General features: G+C 41.4%; 1 protein-coding gene across 3 annotated transcripts in view; it reads left to right on the top strand.

Moving 5' to 3' along the window:
• TMTC1 (transmembrane O-mannosyltransferase targeting cadherins 1) overlaps window positions 1-18,226 on the top strand; it is a 257,200-nt gene that overhangs the window by 165,910 nt on the left and 73,064 nt on the right. For 2 of the 3 annotated variants that reach the window (XM_023643309.2, XM_005611007.4), the window contains 2 exons: window positions 674-795; window positions 15,795-15,962. In XM_023643309.2, coding sequence (XP_023499077.2) covers window positions 674-795; window positions 15,795-15,962 — 290 coding nt within the window. The remainder of the gene's footprint in view (window positions 1-673; window positions 796-15,794; window positions 15,963-18,226) is intronic. The other variant, XM_023643308.2, reaches the window with a different exon arrangement.

The following is an 18,226-nucleotide window of genomic DNA, read 5'->3' as shown; positions in this document are numbered from 1 at the left end:
GGAGAAATCTTTACAAGTTAATATATACAATATTAGAGAAAAGTGCTTTGTCAATTTAATGGATTATTGTAGTGAATTTTGATTCCAAAAAATGTCATGGAACAAATATTTGCTTACTGGCTTAATTTGAAAGGTTCTGAAAACCCTTCAGCGCAAATGATCTCCCTCATTGGCGCCCCCAATTTTACCGTTCGCATTTCATTTCCTTTCTGCTAGGCTGTGCTTCTCCTGGTGGGCTTTGTGTAGGGTCTTTTTTTCAATGTGTTCTATTTTTGAAAGGACCGTAATTCTCCAGGATGCTTTAGAGAGCTTGATTCTCTCCAGCAAACGAGTTGCCTGGGGGGACAGGGAATCTGAAAGGAGCCAGACCAAGAAGTGGGGTTGCTGTAGGGCCTGCCCAGAACAAGGAGTGATGGGCCCTGATCAGATCTGCAATTATCAAACGTTTCTGGGTGGCAAACGTGTGTCAGGGGGACATGTGAATATCGTGACATGCCAGAGGTTTTAGCCTGAGGGCTTTCTCTCATGAATTCAGCGCAGTGATCAAAAGGTTTGCATTGGTCTAACTTATTCATTCCTTCAATGAGAACTTAAAAATGAAAGAGATGGTTAAATGCTGACAGAAGTGGAATTAAACCAAAATTAATTTGTCCTTCACTGTTGTGTGTTTCAGAGACTGGAGCACAAGGAAGTTTTAGTGGGCTTGTCGTTCCTGGTTTTCCCGTTCATTCCAGCCAGCAATCTCTTCTTCAGGGTGGGTTTTGTGGTGGCCGAGAGAGTCCTTTACATGCCTAGGTAATTATTGCTCATGATTTCCTCGTTACGAGACCTGCCCTCTGTCACCAGCACTGATAGTTCCAGAGAGACAGTCGTTTGCATGTGTAGCAGTTAGATCCTTGTGGAGCTAAGGAGTTTATTATCTCAGCTTTAAAAGCAGCCACGGAGAAGTCTGGATGAGGTCGAGTTCACACACATTCACTCTAGTCTGCAATGGCTCGCCTCCAGGTGAAAGCAGGACAGTTAAATGTGAAATCCTGACCAGAGTATATGCAGGATTTTAGCAGCAGTTACCACAGTATCTGTGTTTTATTAAACATAATGATAGTAACTTTCTAGAAATATTTGTTGATTTGCATAAAATCATTAATTAAGTAGCATGTTTGCAATTAACTTCTTCCTTCTTTCTCTCTCTGTCTCTCTTTCTTTGTTCTTTAAAAGTAAGAACAATCTCAAGAAAATTTGTTCTTGAGAAAAAAAATGGTTAAAAATTATAAAGGGCATTCAGACGCATATGATTACACGATGCCACTTGGTTCTGAATATTTGAATTGTGCTGATGGTTGCTGTTCTCTTATCTTATTCAAATATCATCGTTCCAAGGCCACATTTCTTTTCTGATGCCCAGAAATGTCCCTGAAATGGTTCTGCCATTTATCCATTGTGTGACCTTGAGCAAGACATGAAGGTTTTTTGTACCCAGTTTTTCTCATTCTTAATTGGGATTTAGTAATTGGGATTTTAGTAAACTTCCTAAAATTAAGTAATTTTATGAATGATATGTAAGAATGAACTTTTCTAAAAGGCAGTATCATAAATCAAAATATTGTAAGGAAATCATTTTTTCTTTGTTGATATTGTTAGAAATTTAAAAATATGTATCATTGGAAATGAATTTCATATCCTTTAATTCCCCCCAAACCAAGACCCCAACAGCTTTCTTAAGACTTGATGCTGTATTATTTTGATTTGGTTAAGGAGAGGACAACCCTTAATTCTTTTTGTGTTTCTGCAGCACAGTTTTGGAAGGAGATTATTTCTTGATAAATACTATGTAATAAGGACAAAAATACAACACAAATTCCTTGTGTCCTGTATTGTTTTAAGATAACAGGCTCATGAGGCCTTGCCAATAATAAGGATTATGAAGGGCAAAAGTGAATATCAGTGTCTGTTCTAGCTGTATTTTCTTAGACCCTTTGAAAGTGGCTTCAGTCAGGTTTTCTCTGTAATACTGATGATTCCAAGTGCAATCTCTATTCATTCGTCATTTAACAGATATTCACAGAGCACCTTTGTCAGACATGCTCTACTAGAATCTGAGGCTACAAAAATAATTGAATCTCAGTTTTTTCCCTCAAAGAGTTTATTAACTGCTGATCAACAAAGTAGAGTCTTACATTCTAAACATTTAGTGAGTCCTAGTATTCTTTAAAATGGTATCATACTCATTAATGCTATTTTAACATTAAATGTATCAAACTTTTATTGAACTTTCGTAATATGTCCATCACTATGCTAAGCATGTTGTATTTATTTCATCAATTAATTGACACTGTAGCTGGTAGTTCACAGCATGTCCCTGAGGTCAGAGGGCCTGTGTTGGAATTCTGACTTAGCCATGAGTGTGCGGTCCCTAAGCGTCAGTTTTTTCATCTGTATAAAATGAAGATAATAGCACCCAACTCAATAAGAGATTGTGAGCATTAAATGAGTTGATCGTATAAAAAGCTTAGGAAGTGTTTTCCGTTGTACATGATCAATAAATATTATATATTGTTATTGTTGATATCAGCTTGCTGGGGCAGCTGGTACCATCATCCCTGTTTTACAGAAATAAAACTTGGGCTCCGACAAGTTAAGTAACATGCCCACAGTGACCTAGCTACTAGGTGGCAGAGTTGGGATGCAAATCCTTGTCTACCGACAGATCTTTCGTCTTCCAGACTATATTGCTTCTCTGATAGTAACATCTTAGCATTCTTCTCAATTGAAAAAGAAGGAGGAGAAAATCTGAACATAGTAAAGTACTTTCAGCCCAACTCCATCTGGTGATCAAGACTTGATACTTCCGAGAGTCCTGTAGCAAGCTTTTCTAATCCAAATACAGGAGAATAATTTATGAGGAGATAAAGGGCTGGAATGTTAAACAAGAAGTTAAAATTTCATTCTTCTGGAAGAGACATAGTGGAAGCCCATAATATTGTCATCAGCCATTTGCGGGGTGTCTCATTTAAAGACTCCAGGGATGTGTGTTCTCCAAACACCCACAGCGTCATGCCAGCTCTGACTCTTCCTGTGCTGCCATATTCTAAATAGACCATGTTCTGACTCCATTTCATTTTCTCTAAAACAGACAGAGTAGTGCCCCTGCCCTTTTCCTCCAGGAATAAGCAGATTTGGACTAAAAGTAGTGTTCTGAATATGAAGAAAACATCAGTGTTAGCAAGAGCAAGTGCCTGCCTCTTAGAACCAATCTGGATTTTGCTGCATTTGGCAAACTGGGTGCAGAGTCATCCAAAATCAATTCCAGTAAATTAGTCTTCATTAAAAAATGATTGTTCTTTTCTTTCCAAGTTCCTGCATCTATGCACTGTAGCATTGACGCTGTCATCATTTTCCAGGGCTTTCTCTTGGATTAATATCCATATCTCCTGGATTAATATCCACATCATCACTGTGCCCAGCCAGGCCACTTTCCCCTCCAGCGCTGTAGTCTCAGTAGATGCCAGAGCCATGTGCTTTCCACCCCTTAGAGATGGTCCTGGAGGCTGATGAAGAAGTCAGATGACTAGGCCAGGCCCACAGCTCTGCACAAACCTGAGAGTTTAACTCATATTTGAGGAGGCTGGAGTTGGAGGAAGCCTAGGACTTTTTGAGTGAGACATACCTCTCATGAATCCCAGTCTCTCTTCACAGGCATCATTGTAACTAACACAAGGAAGCTCGTTCGCTATGGCACTGGATTCCATGTTACCTAAAATTGTGCAACTGAGGTGGTTCAGGCTGAGTCAGAAATTAAAGCCTGCTTGGGCAAACTTCTGTGCTGTGGCTTCAGAGAGTTTCTAATGACTTCCTCAGGGCCAGTTTATGAACACTGACAGTTTTCTTTGAAAATGAGGGACTTTCTCTGGAAAAGATTTTACTCAGCAATGACCAGCCATCCTGTCTCAGTGGAGAATGGTAGACAGTTGGCCGAGAGCTGCAGAAGTCTCCCCCAGGGCCACAGAGGATCTTTCAGAGGCTGCAGCCATCCATCCCTTGGAAGGTGGCAGAGCATTTAATTGTTGCATTTAATAAACCTACACATTGGCTTTAATGATGATGAAGAACATGTCCCAAGCCTTTTATAGACTTCTAGACACACAGATCTTATAGATCTTCTCTGTATGACTCTTCTTCCATTATTGACCTTGACAAAAACAACCATTTTCCTCAGCATTAGTACCCAGGTGCTTTGAGGAAAACATATATACAGTTTACTTGATGACATTCCTGAAAATACGGGTCATCATCTTTATGCAGAAATTCTGTGTTGTCTCAAAATCTTTAGCCAATGGGAAAATGAAATCAAAAGCTCAGTTGGTTATCCTTCTGAGGAAGGTGCACTTCCTGCTCCTTAAATGCTTGTTTCAGGTTATCGTGGAGCCAAATCCTGCCCATAGATGCTCATCCATGAACACTACGAAAGTCATGCCCACTCTCACTGAAGCCTGGGTAAGGCCCATCAGGCCCAGGGGGCTGATTTGCCATTTTGTTAAAAAAGCCCAGAATGAGTCAGACCAATGGAGCTCTTTCATTCTCCGCTTTACGCCTAACAATGAACAAGCCACTTAAATCTTCTGGCTTCTGTTCTCCCTCCGTCCTAACCTAGAAAGATGCAAAATATTGCCTTCCTCTTACTTGCACTTTGAAGTCTGTGGATAAAAGGCACAGAAATAGGCTATATATTTAGCACTGCGTGGCTTTAGGTCAGGGTTTTACCACCGAAAGAAACCGGAATCATCTTTTCTTCTGGTGGAAAATGCCAATTTTGTGGATGTCCTTTTTGAACAGGCAGGAGAGTTCAGGGCTTAAATCATTCTTTCACAAAAATTTTGGTCTCTTATTCTTACCTCAAGAGAAGCATATAATTTTATGGCTTTTTTTTTTGTATTTTATACAAACCACATTAGAATGTTTCAAAAGACTAAAATTTCTTAGAATCAATGAAGCAGAAATAGTTGTTGAAAGCTCTCAAGTAAAGTCTTCGAATGTGATCAGATAGCCATTCATGTGCCAGATTAAAGATGATTTATGCACTTCAGCGCCAAGAGCAAATTCCTAAACTACTTTAAGAAAACATAGGTGAGTGGAGAGGAGAAAAGAATAGACAGGAAGAATTGAAGGCAGAAACAATATTATGGATAGAACTGATTGAGAATAATTGAGACCACAGGAGAAGTTATATAACATGTATTTGAGGGAAGAAAGAAAAATAAAAAGTTGCCCTGTTCTTAGAAAGAAATGCCATTTATAGTGTATAGTCCCTAAGCTTATAGACACATGAGACATGGGAAATTGGAAAAAAGATGTCTCACATTCACTTTTGAGAAATATCTTCAAATCATACCTGTCAATGGAATTTTTAATCTTGTGCAGGTTGCTATTGAAACAACACTGCAGTATTTATTTCTCAGGGTGCCAAGTGGGAAATGTTCTCTCTAAAGTAACACTTCCTATGTTATCTGATCTTGGGGACCCATCCTGATGAGTCATCTATGTATAGGCTTCTTCAGAGCTGCTGGAGGAGAGTGATGATTATTTCAGAGTAAATCAAAGTTTTGCCAACTATTAAAACCAGCAGAGAAATGGTTTGCTATCAACAAAAACTTAGTTTTGCAAATCCAGTTGGAAGAAGACTGACTAGGAATCAGCGTAGCCCAGTCTGTCCCCCACTGCCTGGCAGTCTTGGGGGAATCATTTTCCTATCTGTAAGACCAGAGGGTTGACCTTACTCAGAAGTTCCCAAATATTGCTTGGATCTCCCTGGTCTGTGGCCAAGTTGGAGGGTGAGGGGAGAAAGGCAATGTAGTGAGTTTTTCATAAAGTTAATCTATACATTTTTTAAATTGTGAAGTTATACCATTATTATATTTTTGGTATTAAAATATCGTTTCTTTTATGACATGATGATGAGAACAGCAAGGGGCACACAACCCTCCGTCAGTTCCTCCCCACCTACCCAATTCCCCCTTTTTGGAAATTTTACCGGTTTGGGAAATCTAAAACTCCAGTAAACACTGTGCTACATAATCTCTAAGGTCCCTCCAGCGCCAGAATTCAACTGTTTTGTGATTCAGAATAACCATGTGGGAAGCATGAATTTTTTTCCCCCTAAGATGTTAAACAAAGACTTTGTCACGCTTGGGATGGGACCACCTACCTCTGCTCCATTTCAGCAGGATGGGCCCAGGAGAGAAAGGGAACTGTGTGCCCTGGGGGAAGGCAGAAAGGAAGGAAGTACATCTGCCATGAGGACAGGCTCTCCGAAGGGCCTGACCGGAGACACCAGGAAGTGGTCAGGAAGCATTGGTGCGGGGGCCTGTACTATGAGTTATTGGGGTGTCCTCATATGCAGCAGGAAGAGGTGATGCTTCAAAGTTCATGGGGGCCAGCAGCAACAAGGTATGTGTGTTAGGAGTAAATGGGGCCCTGACAACAAGAGCAATGCCAGACCTCCCTCTTCAAGGGGCATTAGTACAGGCAACTTATTAGGAGAGGGTGTGGTCCATGAGAACAGGTCAGAAGTTTGCCTAGCCATATCAAGTCATGGGGAGACACTCAGGAATTGGGCTGAAGCCTAATATCTAAACAGGGGCTGAAAGCATGGGTAAGATTGCCCACAAGAATGACTGGTACTAGATTCAGCATGTTGAGTCCCTCTGTCTAAGGCCGGGGCTGGTAGGTATGGAACAAAGTTGAGCCATCTAAGAGGACACAAGTAACTAGATTTTGAGGGGGCCAAATCACAGGAATAAGAGAAAGGCCAGGAACCAGGCAGAGCCAGATATTCAGTCTCTTTGCTTTTTAGTTTGATTCTTTGTTTGAAATTCCCATTGTATAATACGTTAGAGGGACAGGAAAAGCAACCTGGGCTTGTCATAGAGCCACTCAACTAAAAACCTAGGAGATAGATTGATAGGCAGTTTTCACAGTTGCAAGGTCAAGTGCACTGGCCCTCTGAGCATATGTGTGTCTAAGTGTGTTGTATGTGTTGGCTAAATTACCCAAGTCCACTCAATTTTTACTTAGTGTTAGATCTGAATTCATTTTTTATGCATTTCTATCATGGTCATCTTAAAAGAACAAAGTGCTCTTCTGTCATAAAGAGAATGACAAAAGGAAAGAGAAATGCTGTGCACCATTACACTAGGGAACGATAAAGTGAGGTCACCATATGATCTGAAGAGAAAGAGCAAAGTAAGAATCAGTGATGCCTTTGGAGGGGAAACTGGGAAAATCCAATGTTCGAGTAATGCAAAGAAGTCAAGAAGTCTTTTTACCTTAATGAGTATTCTACTGCTGTTAAATATGGTGTCTTCCACGTTACTCACAATATTTTAAAAGAAAGCTGAGTCTGTTAGCCTTTCCCTCTCCTCCCCATGTCTTCAGTCCTCAGTGGACAAACCTCCAGTGTCACGCAGTCAGAGGCTTCCTATATGTGGTTTCAGAAGTCAATGAAAGTTATACTCTTCAGAATATCGTGGGGTAAGGATGGGAATATTTGACTTCAGTGTGTTTGTCTCTTTGCTCTTGCTGTGCCAGCTTAAACTGTTCCATCCAGAATTTTAAGACCTGAACTCAGATGAGGATGTGAGATCTAGAAGCTAGACCTTATCCAGTGAGGGCTGCTCTCCAGGGCAGTGACCAGGTAGGGAGGGTCCTGGGGCTGCACCAGACAGGTAGCCAGTCACCAAGGCATCATGGGGATGAGTGCTGTGTGAAGGTCATGACCAGGAAGGGAAGCAGGAGTTTCTGAGGCACTTAATTGAATGTGTTAGAAAACCAGAAATTGTAGATCACAGACAGAAATAACATAGAACAGAGCAATGGTGAGAATGAAGGGAGCTGGGAGGAGGTCGAGGTGCTCGTGGGCTGAAGATCCATTGGCCAATCTGCTGTGCTAAATTAATTGTGCTCAGTCCAGGGCAAAAGGTGAGGAAGAGTTTGAACAGTTATTTACTAGACTGGAATCATGGCTTTAATATTACAGAACCCTGTTAGTTATAAAAGATGAATGTTTATGTCTGTTAAGTGCTAAATGGTGAACAGCAAATGTCTTGGAAACCAGAATTTGAAAGTAAAATTTAGAGAGTATAATTTGGATTCAGATGAGACTAAACGGAATAATATAAGTGAAAAATATTGTAAGCTGTGCTAGGTAATTGCAAGTCATGATTTCAGTGTACCCTGTGCAGATGAGAAGATGAGGTGAATCAAAGGCAAAGGAAATCAAAGTGGCATAGGGGTGGCCTCTCCTTCTTCCCCATCCCTTTTCCTCCTCCTCCATTGGTTCTACAAATCTCTTCATTCCTTTTCTAACCTGATGTGCTCAAAAGTGAACACCCCTAGCTTAGTGGGTTAGTGTTCTGAACACAATCCTGAAGGAGGTTGTGAAATGCGCCTCCGAGAGTGGAGGAGAGAGACTAAAGCACAGAGGTCACATAGCCACTGCCCTGCACAGTTGACTGTGGCTTTGCCTGGAGGGTGTGGGTGGGCTTAAGCGTTGCCATTTCAACCTCCCTTCCATCGAGACCCCTTGTTGTTATTAGTGAATCTATTTCTTTCCTTTTCTCTTGGCTTCTGCACAGGGAACTACATCTCAAACCCATGATTTCTTGTTCAGATTTCAGTAATCTTAAAATATCTTTCACAGTCTTTTGGAAACCTGGATTGTCTTGCTCTCACGAGGGTTGGGGCCACCATTTTGTAAGTCTGTGTTTTCTCATAGCACCCAGCACAATAGATGCTTCATAAAAGAGAATTGGAGAGAATCACAGAACCCTGGACACATGACACAGCATCTGCCTATGCAGTCAGATCTACGTGAACACAGGGGAGTAGGGGAGGAGACAGCAGCAACTGGTGGATTGTCCAGTATGCTTTACAAGTGAAGAAGCCACACTCTAGAATATGGTGGTTTATGGCAGAAGAAGTGACAGAATTCAGGTCCTAGAGATGAGGATGCTGTAGGAGGGTAGAGAAGGTGGTTTTTCTAGCTTTTTAGAAGTAGTTTTAGTTAGTTGGGAAGTATTTGGCTTTGGCCAAAAGGCCCCTCAGGCCCAGATGGAAAATTCCTTTGTGACTACTTGCACCAAGCTGGGAGGAAAGGAAGCCAGGCCTGGGTGGAAGGCACCAGCAAGGAGGAAACACCCATACCTTCAGTGTGGACAGTCCTCCTGGTGATGTCATTGAGGGTCTTAGCATCTTCAGGCCCCACTTGGAGTGATTCATTTTTAAGTTCATCATTGTTTCCATCTTGATTTCTGATACCTTCAACAGCAATGTTCAACTATGCTTATGAAGCGGCCCCAGTTATGTGTCCTGTGCGTAAGGCACAAAGACGAATAAAATGTTACACTGTCCTTAAACAACTGGCCTGAACTTCCAAACAGTTAATGCTTTCTTATCAAAATTGAATACAGAAGCTTCCTCATTATGCATTAATTCACCAAAGAGATTATACCCTGCATTTTCTTCCCTTTCACGAAGATAGAGTAGAGAAAGACTTGAAAGGGGCCTAACGGAAGATTTGCGTAAGTGCTTTTCGTCTTTGAGGTCTGTGAATGCACATTAACATAAATACATGGCTGCATATATTTCACATACTACAAATGTATCTTACTTTCTGCAATATTTTGTTCTATAAAAATGCTTTGTGAATCAGACCTTTCTGAAGCAAACAATTTTGTACAAAGAAGTTTGCAGTTTTAAGGGCGTTTTTCATGAATGCTCTTAAAAGACTTATAATTGTCCTGTGAATTAGACATTTCGGTCAATCTGGACTCTGATAAGCTACATTTCTTGAGTTGTATTTACAGACCTAATCACATATTTTATTGCTGTATAGACTACATTTTCTTGATGTAATAGAGTATGGGATACTAAATACACACGAACAAGTGAACACTGCGCTCGAAAACAGGATACCTTGTATTCAGTTCGCGGAACACGTCCGCATACGTTATCTTAGTGACTCCACACAACGACCCTGTAAGGTGGCTGTATTTTAACTGCCTTTAAGGCAGGCAATATTCAGCCCCTGTAATACAAACAACTAAGGCTCTGTAAGGAAGAGCGAATTTCCTGTGGCCACAGAACTCATGAGTGGCAGAGAAGACCCAGTTCCAGACTTTTTCTTCTCCAGTGAATTCCTTTTCTGCACTGTGACTCCTAAACTTAGAGTCTGCCCTGGAACGCTTTTGTCCTAGTGCACCTAATAGTGTCCTAGAGGCTTTAGGAAGTTTCTGCATTTACAGGAGCCTGGTCTGTACTGAGACATCCATTTCTACCTGGAATACGTACAGACTTTACACATTTTCTGCCTCAACCCCTATTTAGCAGAAGATAATTCCCTAGTAATAATAATATTATAACATAATATTAATGTTATCATTTATTGTTTAGTGTGTATCAGGCATTGTACACAGTGTAAAATTATTATTTCCTTTTACAAAATAAGAAAATTAAGAACTAGAGAGTTTAAATAATTTGTCCAAGATCAAACAGCAGTAAGTGTCAGAATTGAGATGCAACCTAGGGTTTTTTTCTGACTCTGGAGCCCTGTCTTTTTACCACTAGGGGTCTCATAAATTTAAGAGCTGGTTGGTGAACCAAGGGGTTGAGAAGAAGCATCTCATCTTCAGAGAGGTAAAAGAGAGTTAGATAGGTTCTCAGAAGGTAAAGGCAATGGCGCTTTTCTCCCAGGTGTTCCATAGCTATGCTGAGAAAAGAACAGAAGAAATCTATTTCATGGAGAAGTAAATATCCAGAAGCTTTTCCTACCTACCCCAGGAGCCCAGCACCTATGGTGGGGAACTAGAGAAATGCACAAAAATGTCTTTGGGAGTCATTTCTTGGAGTATGAATAAACTCTCCCATCCAAATACATTCAGTCTTCTGGGAAATTTCCCCATCCATTGAATATTTGAGATAAAAAATGAACAAGGCAGGAATGGGGACACTAATGAATCTTGGCTGACAGAAGCTGGCAGCTTCCAGTTTAAATCTGGTCTGAAGAGCCACCATTGACTTCCTGGTGCTTCCTGGGTTGCAGCATCAAATGCCTGTTCTGGGCTCAGGCTTCCAGGGCTTTATTATTTAACCATTTGGGGTCAACATCCAGGACACTGAAACAAGATCTTATCTTCAGATAATTTGCCAGGTGGTGAGTCAACAGATCAGAATGAAGTTAACTGGGAATATGTTTCATTTAAACTGTCTAAAGTTGTCAGTTTTTTAAAGTAGTAGTAAAATGGGAAGATTGTATCTGTCTTGTATCATTAATGTTATGTATAGATACTCTCAGTGGGTTGTTTGAGCTTGTTAAGTTAAAAGGTAGAATTTCAGATCTACTTAATAGCAGAAAGATTCTCATTGCTGCATATAATTAAATAAAAAGTGAAGCCAGAGCAAACATCATAAAATGCTTGGCCCAGAGGCAGAAAATCGTCATCTTTTCAGGTTGATGTAAATGGGAAGTGGTGTTCTGTTATCACTTAAGAGCTTCTGGGCAAGGTTCGTGAAAGTACGTTTGTACTATTTATACAATGATTAACTGCTCACAAAGTTCTCAGACATAGGTTTGAAACATTTTTTATTCTAATGTGAAAGGACAAACATAGTTGATTTGCATTTGCTGTTCAGTTCCCTTTGGATGTGCATCATAAAAGTATCGAGGAGAGATGCTGGAAGTATCATTAGTTATTGTGTGCACTGCATGCTGAGCAGCTTGTCAGTAAAATTGCATTCAGCATCGGGGGTACCATCACCCTGTGGATGAGAGCTCATCTCTCTGTGCGAGGAATTTGTCCCATCCCCTAGACAGCAGTGGTGCTTCTCAAGCATGGTTTGAAAACACATCTCAGTCCTGAGCTCAGCTAAACGTTCGACAGCCAGAGTTTGTCTCTCCAGGTCAACATTTTGTCAAGTGTCAGTGGTATGCACTGAGTTCTGTGCTCTGTCTAGAGGTCTCTGCTCAGAGCCCAGATTTTCCCTAACCAGGTTAACCAGAGCAAACTGGAGTCTGCTTTCATCTTCGTGGAAGCCAGGAAAGCATGTAGTTTCTCATTTGCTTGATTCCCCACTTTCAAAATGAGGACTTGCCTGCCCCTAGTGATGGAGAGAGAGCACTTCTCCCTGCTCCTGCCAAGATCTGCATTAAAGCAGATGTTAAAACATGAAATGTTATAGAAGAGAAGCATCTTAATCTCTGTGATATTGTGTTCGAGTTTTTAAGAATATGATACTCTCTGAGAAATTTGCAAACCTAAATGGAGATTATTTTATATGGCTTAACATTTCGTTAAACAATATGTCAATACAAGGACTTTTGAAAAAAATTATCACGACACTTGATGCCGACGCCTGTGCTGAGTGGACAGGAATGGTGTTCTCCTTCATTCTGGTTACAGCAGGGGCCAACGAATTGTGGCCCGTGAGTGGAATCTGGCCCACAGCCTGTTTTTGTAAATAAATCTTATTGGAACATAGCCACTCCCGTTTGTTTACATAGTGTTGATGGCTGCTTTCCTGCTACAAAGATAGAATCGAGTAGGAAGGACAGAAGTCTTATGGCTTGAAATGCCTGAAATATTTACTCCTTGGCCCCTTCTAGAAATCATTTCCCTGCTCCCGGATTTTAGCTGAGTATTAGGGCCACTCTGTGGGTCTTCTGATCTGACTCTGTTGCTAGCTTTTTATTTAACTCTTGTAAGCTTTAGTTTCTTCATTTACAAAATGGAAGATACTGAAGATTAAGTTTTTGAATTAGATAACATATTTAAAGCTGGTACTGTCCTTGTCCCAGGCCCTACAGATGTTGTGGACAGGCCCATATAAAGCAATCAGTAAACATATAAATGTATAAAATAGCTAGTTATTTTTGCTATCTTCCTTATTCTTGTCTTCTGCCACTTTGTGGCCATGGTGCTGGAGTTGTTGGAATCTCAATATTTTCCTTCCCCACTGCTCTGCCAGATGGCAGCTCTGTTTCCTACATGGAGACAGTAAACGACTTTTGAGATTTCATGAATGGAGGGGTTGGGAAGGAAGTAGGTGAAGCTGTGTGATCAGGTGTGAGGACACAGGAATCAGCCAGTTAGGTCAAAACCTCGACAGCAGGACAGCATGTGGAGCATGGGCTCTGGAAGCTGAAGGTCCTGGGTGGATATATATGCTCTGTTATGTGCAAGCTGTATGACCTAATTCAGCAAATCACTTCGCCTTTCTCTTCTTCAGTGTCTTCATGGGTTAAATACCAGTAACAGTACCCCACAGGAAGGGCACTGAGCTCATATGAACTGAGCTCATACATAGAACGTGCTTGGCACAGAAGATGTGCTCAGTCAATATTAACACTTAGTGATGCTGCTCTGTGAAGGCAGGAATGAGAGAGAGCTGCCATTGGAGATGTGGGTGTCTGTGCATTTCAGAACTTTGTTCATATGCCACGTTTTCAGTGAGGCCTTCCATGACCACCCATATTAAATTTCAACTTCCTCTGCACCCTGGATGCCCTCTTTCTCTCTTTTTTCAGGAAGACTGGCCCTGAGCTAACATCTGTTGCCAATCTTCCTCTTTTTGCTTGAGGAAGATTGTCCCTGAGCTAACATCTGTGCCACTCTTCCTCTATTTTATGTGGGATGCTGCCACAGCGTTGCTTGATAAGTGGTGCTAGGTCCACGCCCGACCACCAAACCTGCAATTCCTAGGCCGCCGAAGAGGAACACGTGAACTTAACTGCTCTGCCACCAGGCCGGCTCCCCTCTTTCTCTTTCCAGCTTGATTTTTCCCCACCTAACATATCATACTCTATGTGATATACTCTGTTTTATCTGCTAATTGGTGTTTCTCCCCACCCATGTGAGTTTCACGAGCATAGGAATTTCTGTCCATCTTGTTCACTGATGTGTTCTTGGTGGTTATCACAGTGCCACGTACATAGTTGGTGTTTATTAAATATCTGTTGAATGGAAGAATGAAGCCCAGAAGGCCTTAATATGGCCAGAGAAGCACCCTGCTCAAGGAGGGTTGAGATCCAGCAGGGGCTAGAGGAGCAGATGGCCAGCAGCCTCATGAACTTGAGCCACCATGGTGGCCAGTAATGACATCAGCATGGTCAGTTGTATAATAACAGGAAATTTTTAGAAAAATCTTAATATCTTTAAGGCCAAACATGGAGAGTTATGGAATTAGAAAGAGGTTTTTTTTTGTTTTTTATTTTTTTGCACTAGCAACTCTATGTTCTGGCATATGCAAGGCTTCTTCAAGGCCGTTGTGGCAATGAAAGCCAGTGACTGGAATAGAGGGGTCAGGGGCACAGGCCTCCTTAGCTCAAACCATCGTACCCCAGTGGTGAGTAGGGTGGTGATTGCATTTGGGCAGAGTGAACCCTAAAACTTGAGGGAGCTAGACCAACTGACTTATGGGACTTGAAGTATGAAATTGGATCTCTAACTTGAATTGATTTTAAAAGATTCCCAGGTCTTCAAGTCAGAATCTTCAAATGCTTCTCTCATGTTTTTCTACCCTTGATACCAAAAGCACAGATATTTAGGAAGGTGATCAGAAGGAAAGTAGAGAGACATTTCTTTTGAAGGAAGTATGTCTAGAAATGAGAATATTCAGGTCCCCCCTTTTACACAACCAACCACCTTCACTAGATCAGAGTTCCTTGAGGGGAGGGACTGTGTTTTATTCATAATCATATTTTTAGTGCTTGGCATATTGCCCGTCACAGAATAGAGAGAAAATGAATAAATAATTGAATAAGTAACTGGGATACTATTAATTTTGGGCTTCTTATAGCATTAGTGTCTGACTAATGTAGGATTTCTTTATACAAGTTTGCTTCATTCTTAAAATATTCTGTAATAATTCATAGTTATCATCTTTGGAAGGAAGCAGGTTTTGACTAAAATTCACACAGCAATAATGGTTACAACTAGATGTTTGTATTTTCTGAGGCCAGTTGGCAGGCAAGAGGCATCTCAGTGAGTGTATAGATGATGCTAAGGGACCACATTCCATCCACCAAGCCAAAGGCTTTTAGAGACATGATCTCGACATGCCAAAGTCCCACTCAGATAATGTGAGGGGTTCTTCCTGTCTGTTTGGAAAGCTGGGCCAGAATCAGCAAGAGAGTCATATCAGTACAGCTGGTCTCTGATAAGCTCCAAGCTGCAGGTCTCCGGAGTTGGCCTGTGGGTAAATTTCTTTCCAGCATTGGGACTTTGGCCAGAGTGGGGATGTACTAGGTGGCACATTGCCAGAGACAGAAACCAATGCCCCTTAGTAACCAGCATACCTCCAGGGACCTGATAGGGAGTCCTCCAGGACTGTCTCCCACAAAGCCGTGATGTGACCTACTGCAGCACAGACTCCACATTTGGACACATCGTGCCAATAGGGCTACACAATGACAGTAACACAAGGGAGCATGGGTCAGAGGGTCCATTCAGGGCCCAGCAACAAACAGGGACCTCTCATGATTCCTGAGCTGTTGAAATCCAGGGCAGTTTGAGCCTACAAGATGAACTGTTATTCTCCACACTAAAGCCAAAGAGCTAGCCCGTGTGCTAGTGTAGCCTGTTAAAGAACTAACGTGTAGATGTTGCATAGGATAGGGGAGTTTATATGTGTTTCTCTATCATAGGACAAGCTTTATTTAAAAGTTAGGTATATGGGATAAAATGCTCAGGGTGTCTCCATTGTACCCCCCAAAGTAATCCTGCTTCTCCCACCCTGTTTCCCAGCATGGGCTACTGCATCCTTTTTGTGCATGGACTGAGCAAGCTCTGCACTTGGCTGCATCGATGTGGGGCCGCCACCCTGACTGCGTCCACTGTGCTGCTGTTGTTGCTTTTCTCTTGGAAAACTGTGAAACAGAATGAAATATGGCTGTCAAGAGAGTCCCTATTCAGGTATGATTAAATGGATAAAAAGTGAATCTCTTCCTCTTGATTCTTTGCTTACATGTTTGTTTCCAGATAAATGCAGAGGCATGGGTGTGGCAATATTCATTAATCCAGAAAAACTTTTTAGTAAAGTTTTAAATGGAAGATGTAATTTCATTTGGGATCTTAACTTTAGTTTTTTAAATGGTATTATATAAAGTTTCACAGGAGTTCGTTCTAAGTGAATTTATGAAAATGGGCTCATGGGAGGGTTTTGCGGTCTGTGATTGAGATGAAACAGTATTAATGATGAGCTGGGCTATAAAATCAGCTGTGAGCAAAATGAAAAAATAAGCCTAATTTCATTGTTCAGACAAGTGTATGGAAAAGGAGAGCACACAGCAAAAAGGAACAGAAAAATGCAGTACATCACATTTTCTTGAGAATATTCCGGGATATTAAGTTGTGATCTCTGATCTAGTTGCTTTATTTTGAACGTTAACTGTGAACGAGGCAAGGAAAGACTTTTTCATCTCCTGCTAGGGTTTTTTTTGTGGAGTAGAAGCTGTCTCTGAATACAGCAATATCAGCTTATAGCCTGAACTTGTCATAAAGTATGAACATTCTTTGGGCCCATGGCTTATCATGCTGTGTCTCTGGGGCTTAGCCTGTCTCACTAATGCCATAGCCGTGGCAACCTTCACCTGGGCTCCCCTGACACTACCACCCCTGGCATCCCCACAGTGTTTTCCTCATCTCCCAGGGATCTTCAGTCTGTGCCCAGCTTCTGTCCTTACTTGTGACCCAACTGGCCAATTTGGTCAACACGAGTTTTCCTTGGTTCCTTGCTCAGCTGGTACCCAACACTTATTCTCCAGAGGCAAACAGCTGAAGAGTTGGGATGACTTGAAAAAAAGAGAAAATATTGGAAGAGTCTAGGAAAGTGCACAGAATTAAAGGGCAGGTGAAGAACCTGGCATGTCGCACATAGGAAACTGGTGTCTGGATAGTCTGCTTGAGCGCTGTCACAGGAACAAATGGGGAAACTTACACCAATCTTTTTCTATCTTCACATCAAAGTCCTGGAAAAATAAAGTCCTCTGGCTGAGCTTGAGCTTAGACCATGTGCCTGCTCCTTGTCCCCACCAGGGCACTGAGATGACTGATCTGCCAGAGAGGCTCCTCTGACTTCCGTGGTGGGGCTTGGGGCAGGCAGAGCCCCGTGGGGTTCCACTGAGACTTCACAAAGGGAGGCTAGAGGGGACTCCCACAGGAAATCCAGGTGCTGTAGGAGGGGTACAGACTCTGGGGCTGCCAAAAATGAATGAGTGAACAAATAAGACACATGTTCTCTGCACTCTTCTACTATTTGAAAACAATGTATCTTGTTTTGCTACGTAGCAATTTAATGCTTTTTAAGAGAAAAAAATTAGTTGGGCATGCATGTTGTTTTAGTTTATTTATTATTACTATATCATTGTCATCATTATTTCATTGGGTACTGTAGGGACCAATTGCCATATAAGGTTTTTTGTGTAGATTTTTTTTCATGCATAGGCTTCAGATTATGTTCAGTCTCTGTCATACCCCTCTGCCTTCGATGCATTTCTCGCACACTGCAATGGACTTGTTCCCTGTTGCTACCCAGTGCTGGGGTCATTTTGTAAACACAGGGCATGGAAGTTCAGTAATGTGACTTCCTCCTAATCTCTGCTGGCTTACTTTTTTTCTTTTGCTTTCAATAGTCAGTGCTTTTATGAGAAACTTTAAAATGGTTCTGCCCTGTGTTAAACCCTTTCCTTGGATAAAGATACTGACAGTGATTTTGTCTTCTAATGATGTTTACTGCTTAATCAGAGCTATGGGGATGGGTTTTGGCAGGCAGCAGTTTATTTCAAGGATAACAAGTTAGTGTTCAAACCTTCTGCAGCTGATGCCAGCAATTTAAAAAAAGGAAAACAAAAAGCTCCTTGACCTTGCGTCCAGAAGCTTCTGTTCTTTCAGAGGGAAGTATGTAGTAAGGAATAGTTGATTACTAAAATACAACCATTTCACATATGAGCTTAAAGAGATTTCGTGCCCTGAGAGGCCTTTGATGATCAAATGGAATTTTGTGTAATATGCAAATCAAAGTTATCGATAGTTTTTGGAAAACATTGTTATAATTTATCCATGTCCTGAGAAAACTTTTAAGAATCTGAGACTTTAAGCATATTCTTTTCCCTTTAAGACCAGATGTTTGTATACATTCATCTGTGCTGAGTAGTGTTCGGATCAGTTGAACAAACATT

The sequence above is a fragment of the Equus caballus genome, chromosome 6 (genome assembly GCF_041296265.1).
Source record: "Equus caballus isolate H_3958 breed thoroughbred chromosome 6, TB-T2T, whole genome shotgun sequence".
In the NCBI taxonomy this organism is placed as follows: domain Eukaryota; kingdom Metazoa; phylum Chordata; class Mammalia; order Perissodactyla; family Equidae; genus Equus; species Equus caballus.
This window is presented reverse-complemented; position numbering and strand designations above follow the sequence as displayed.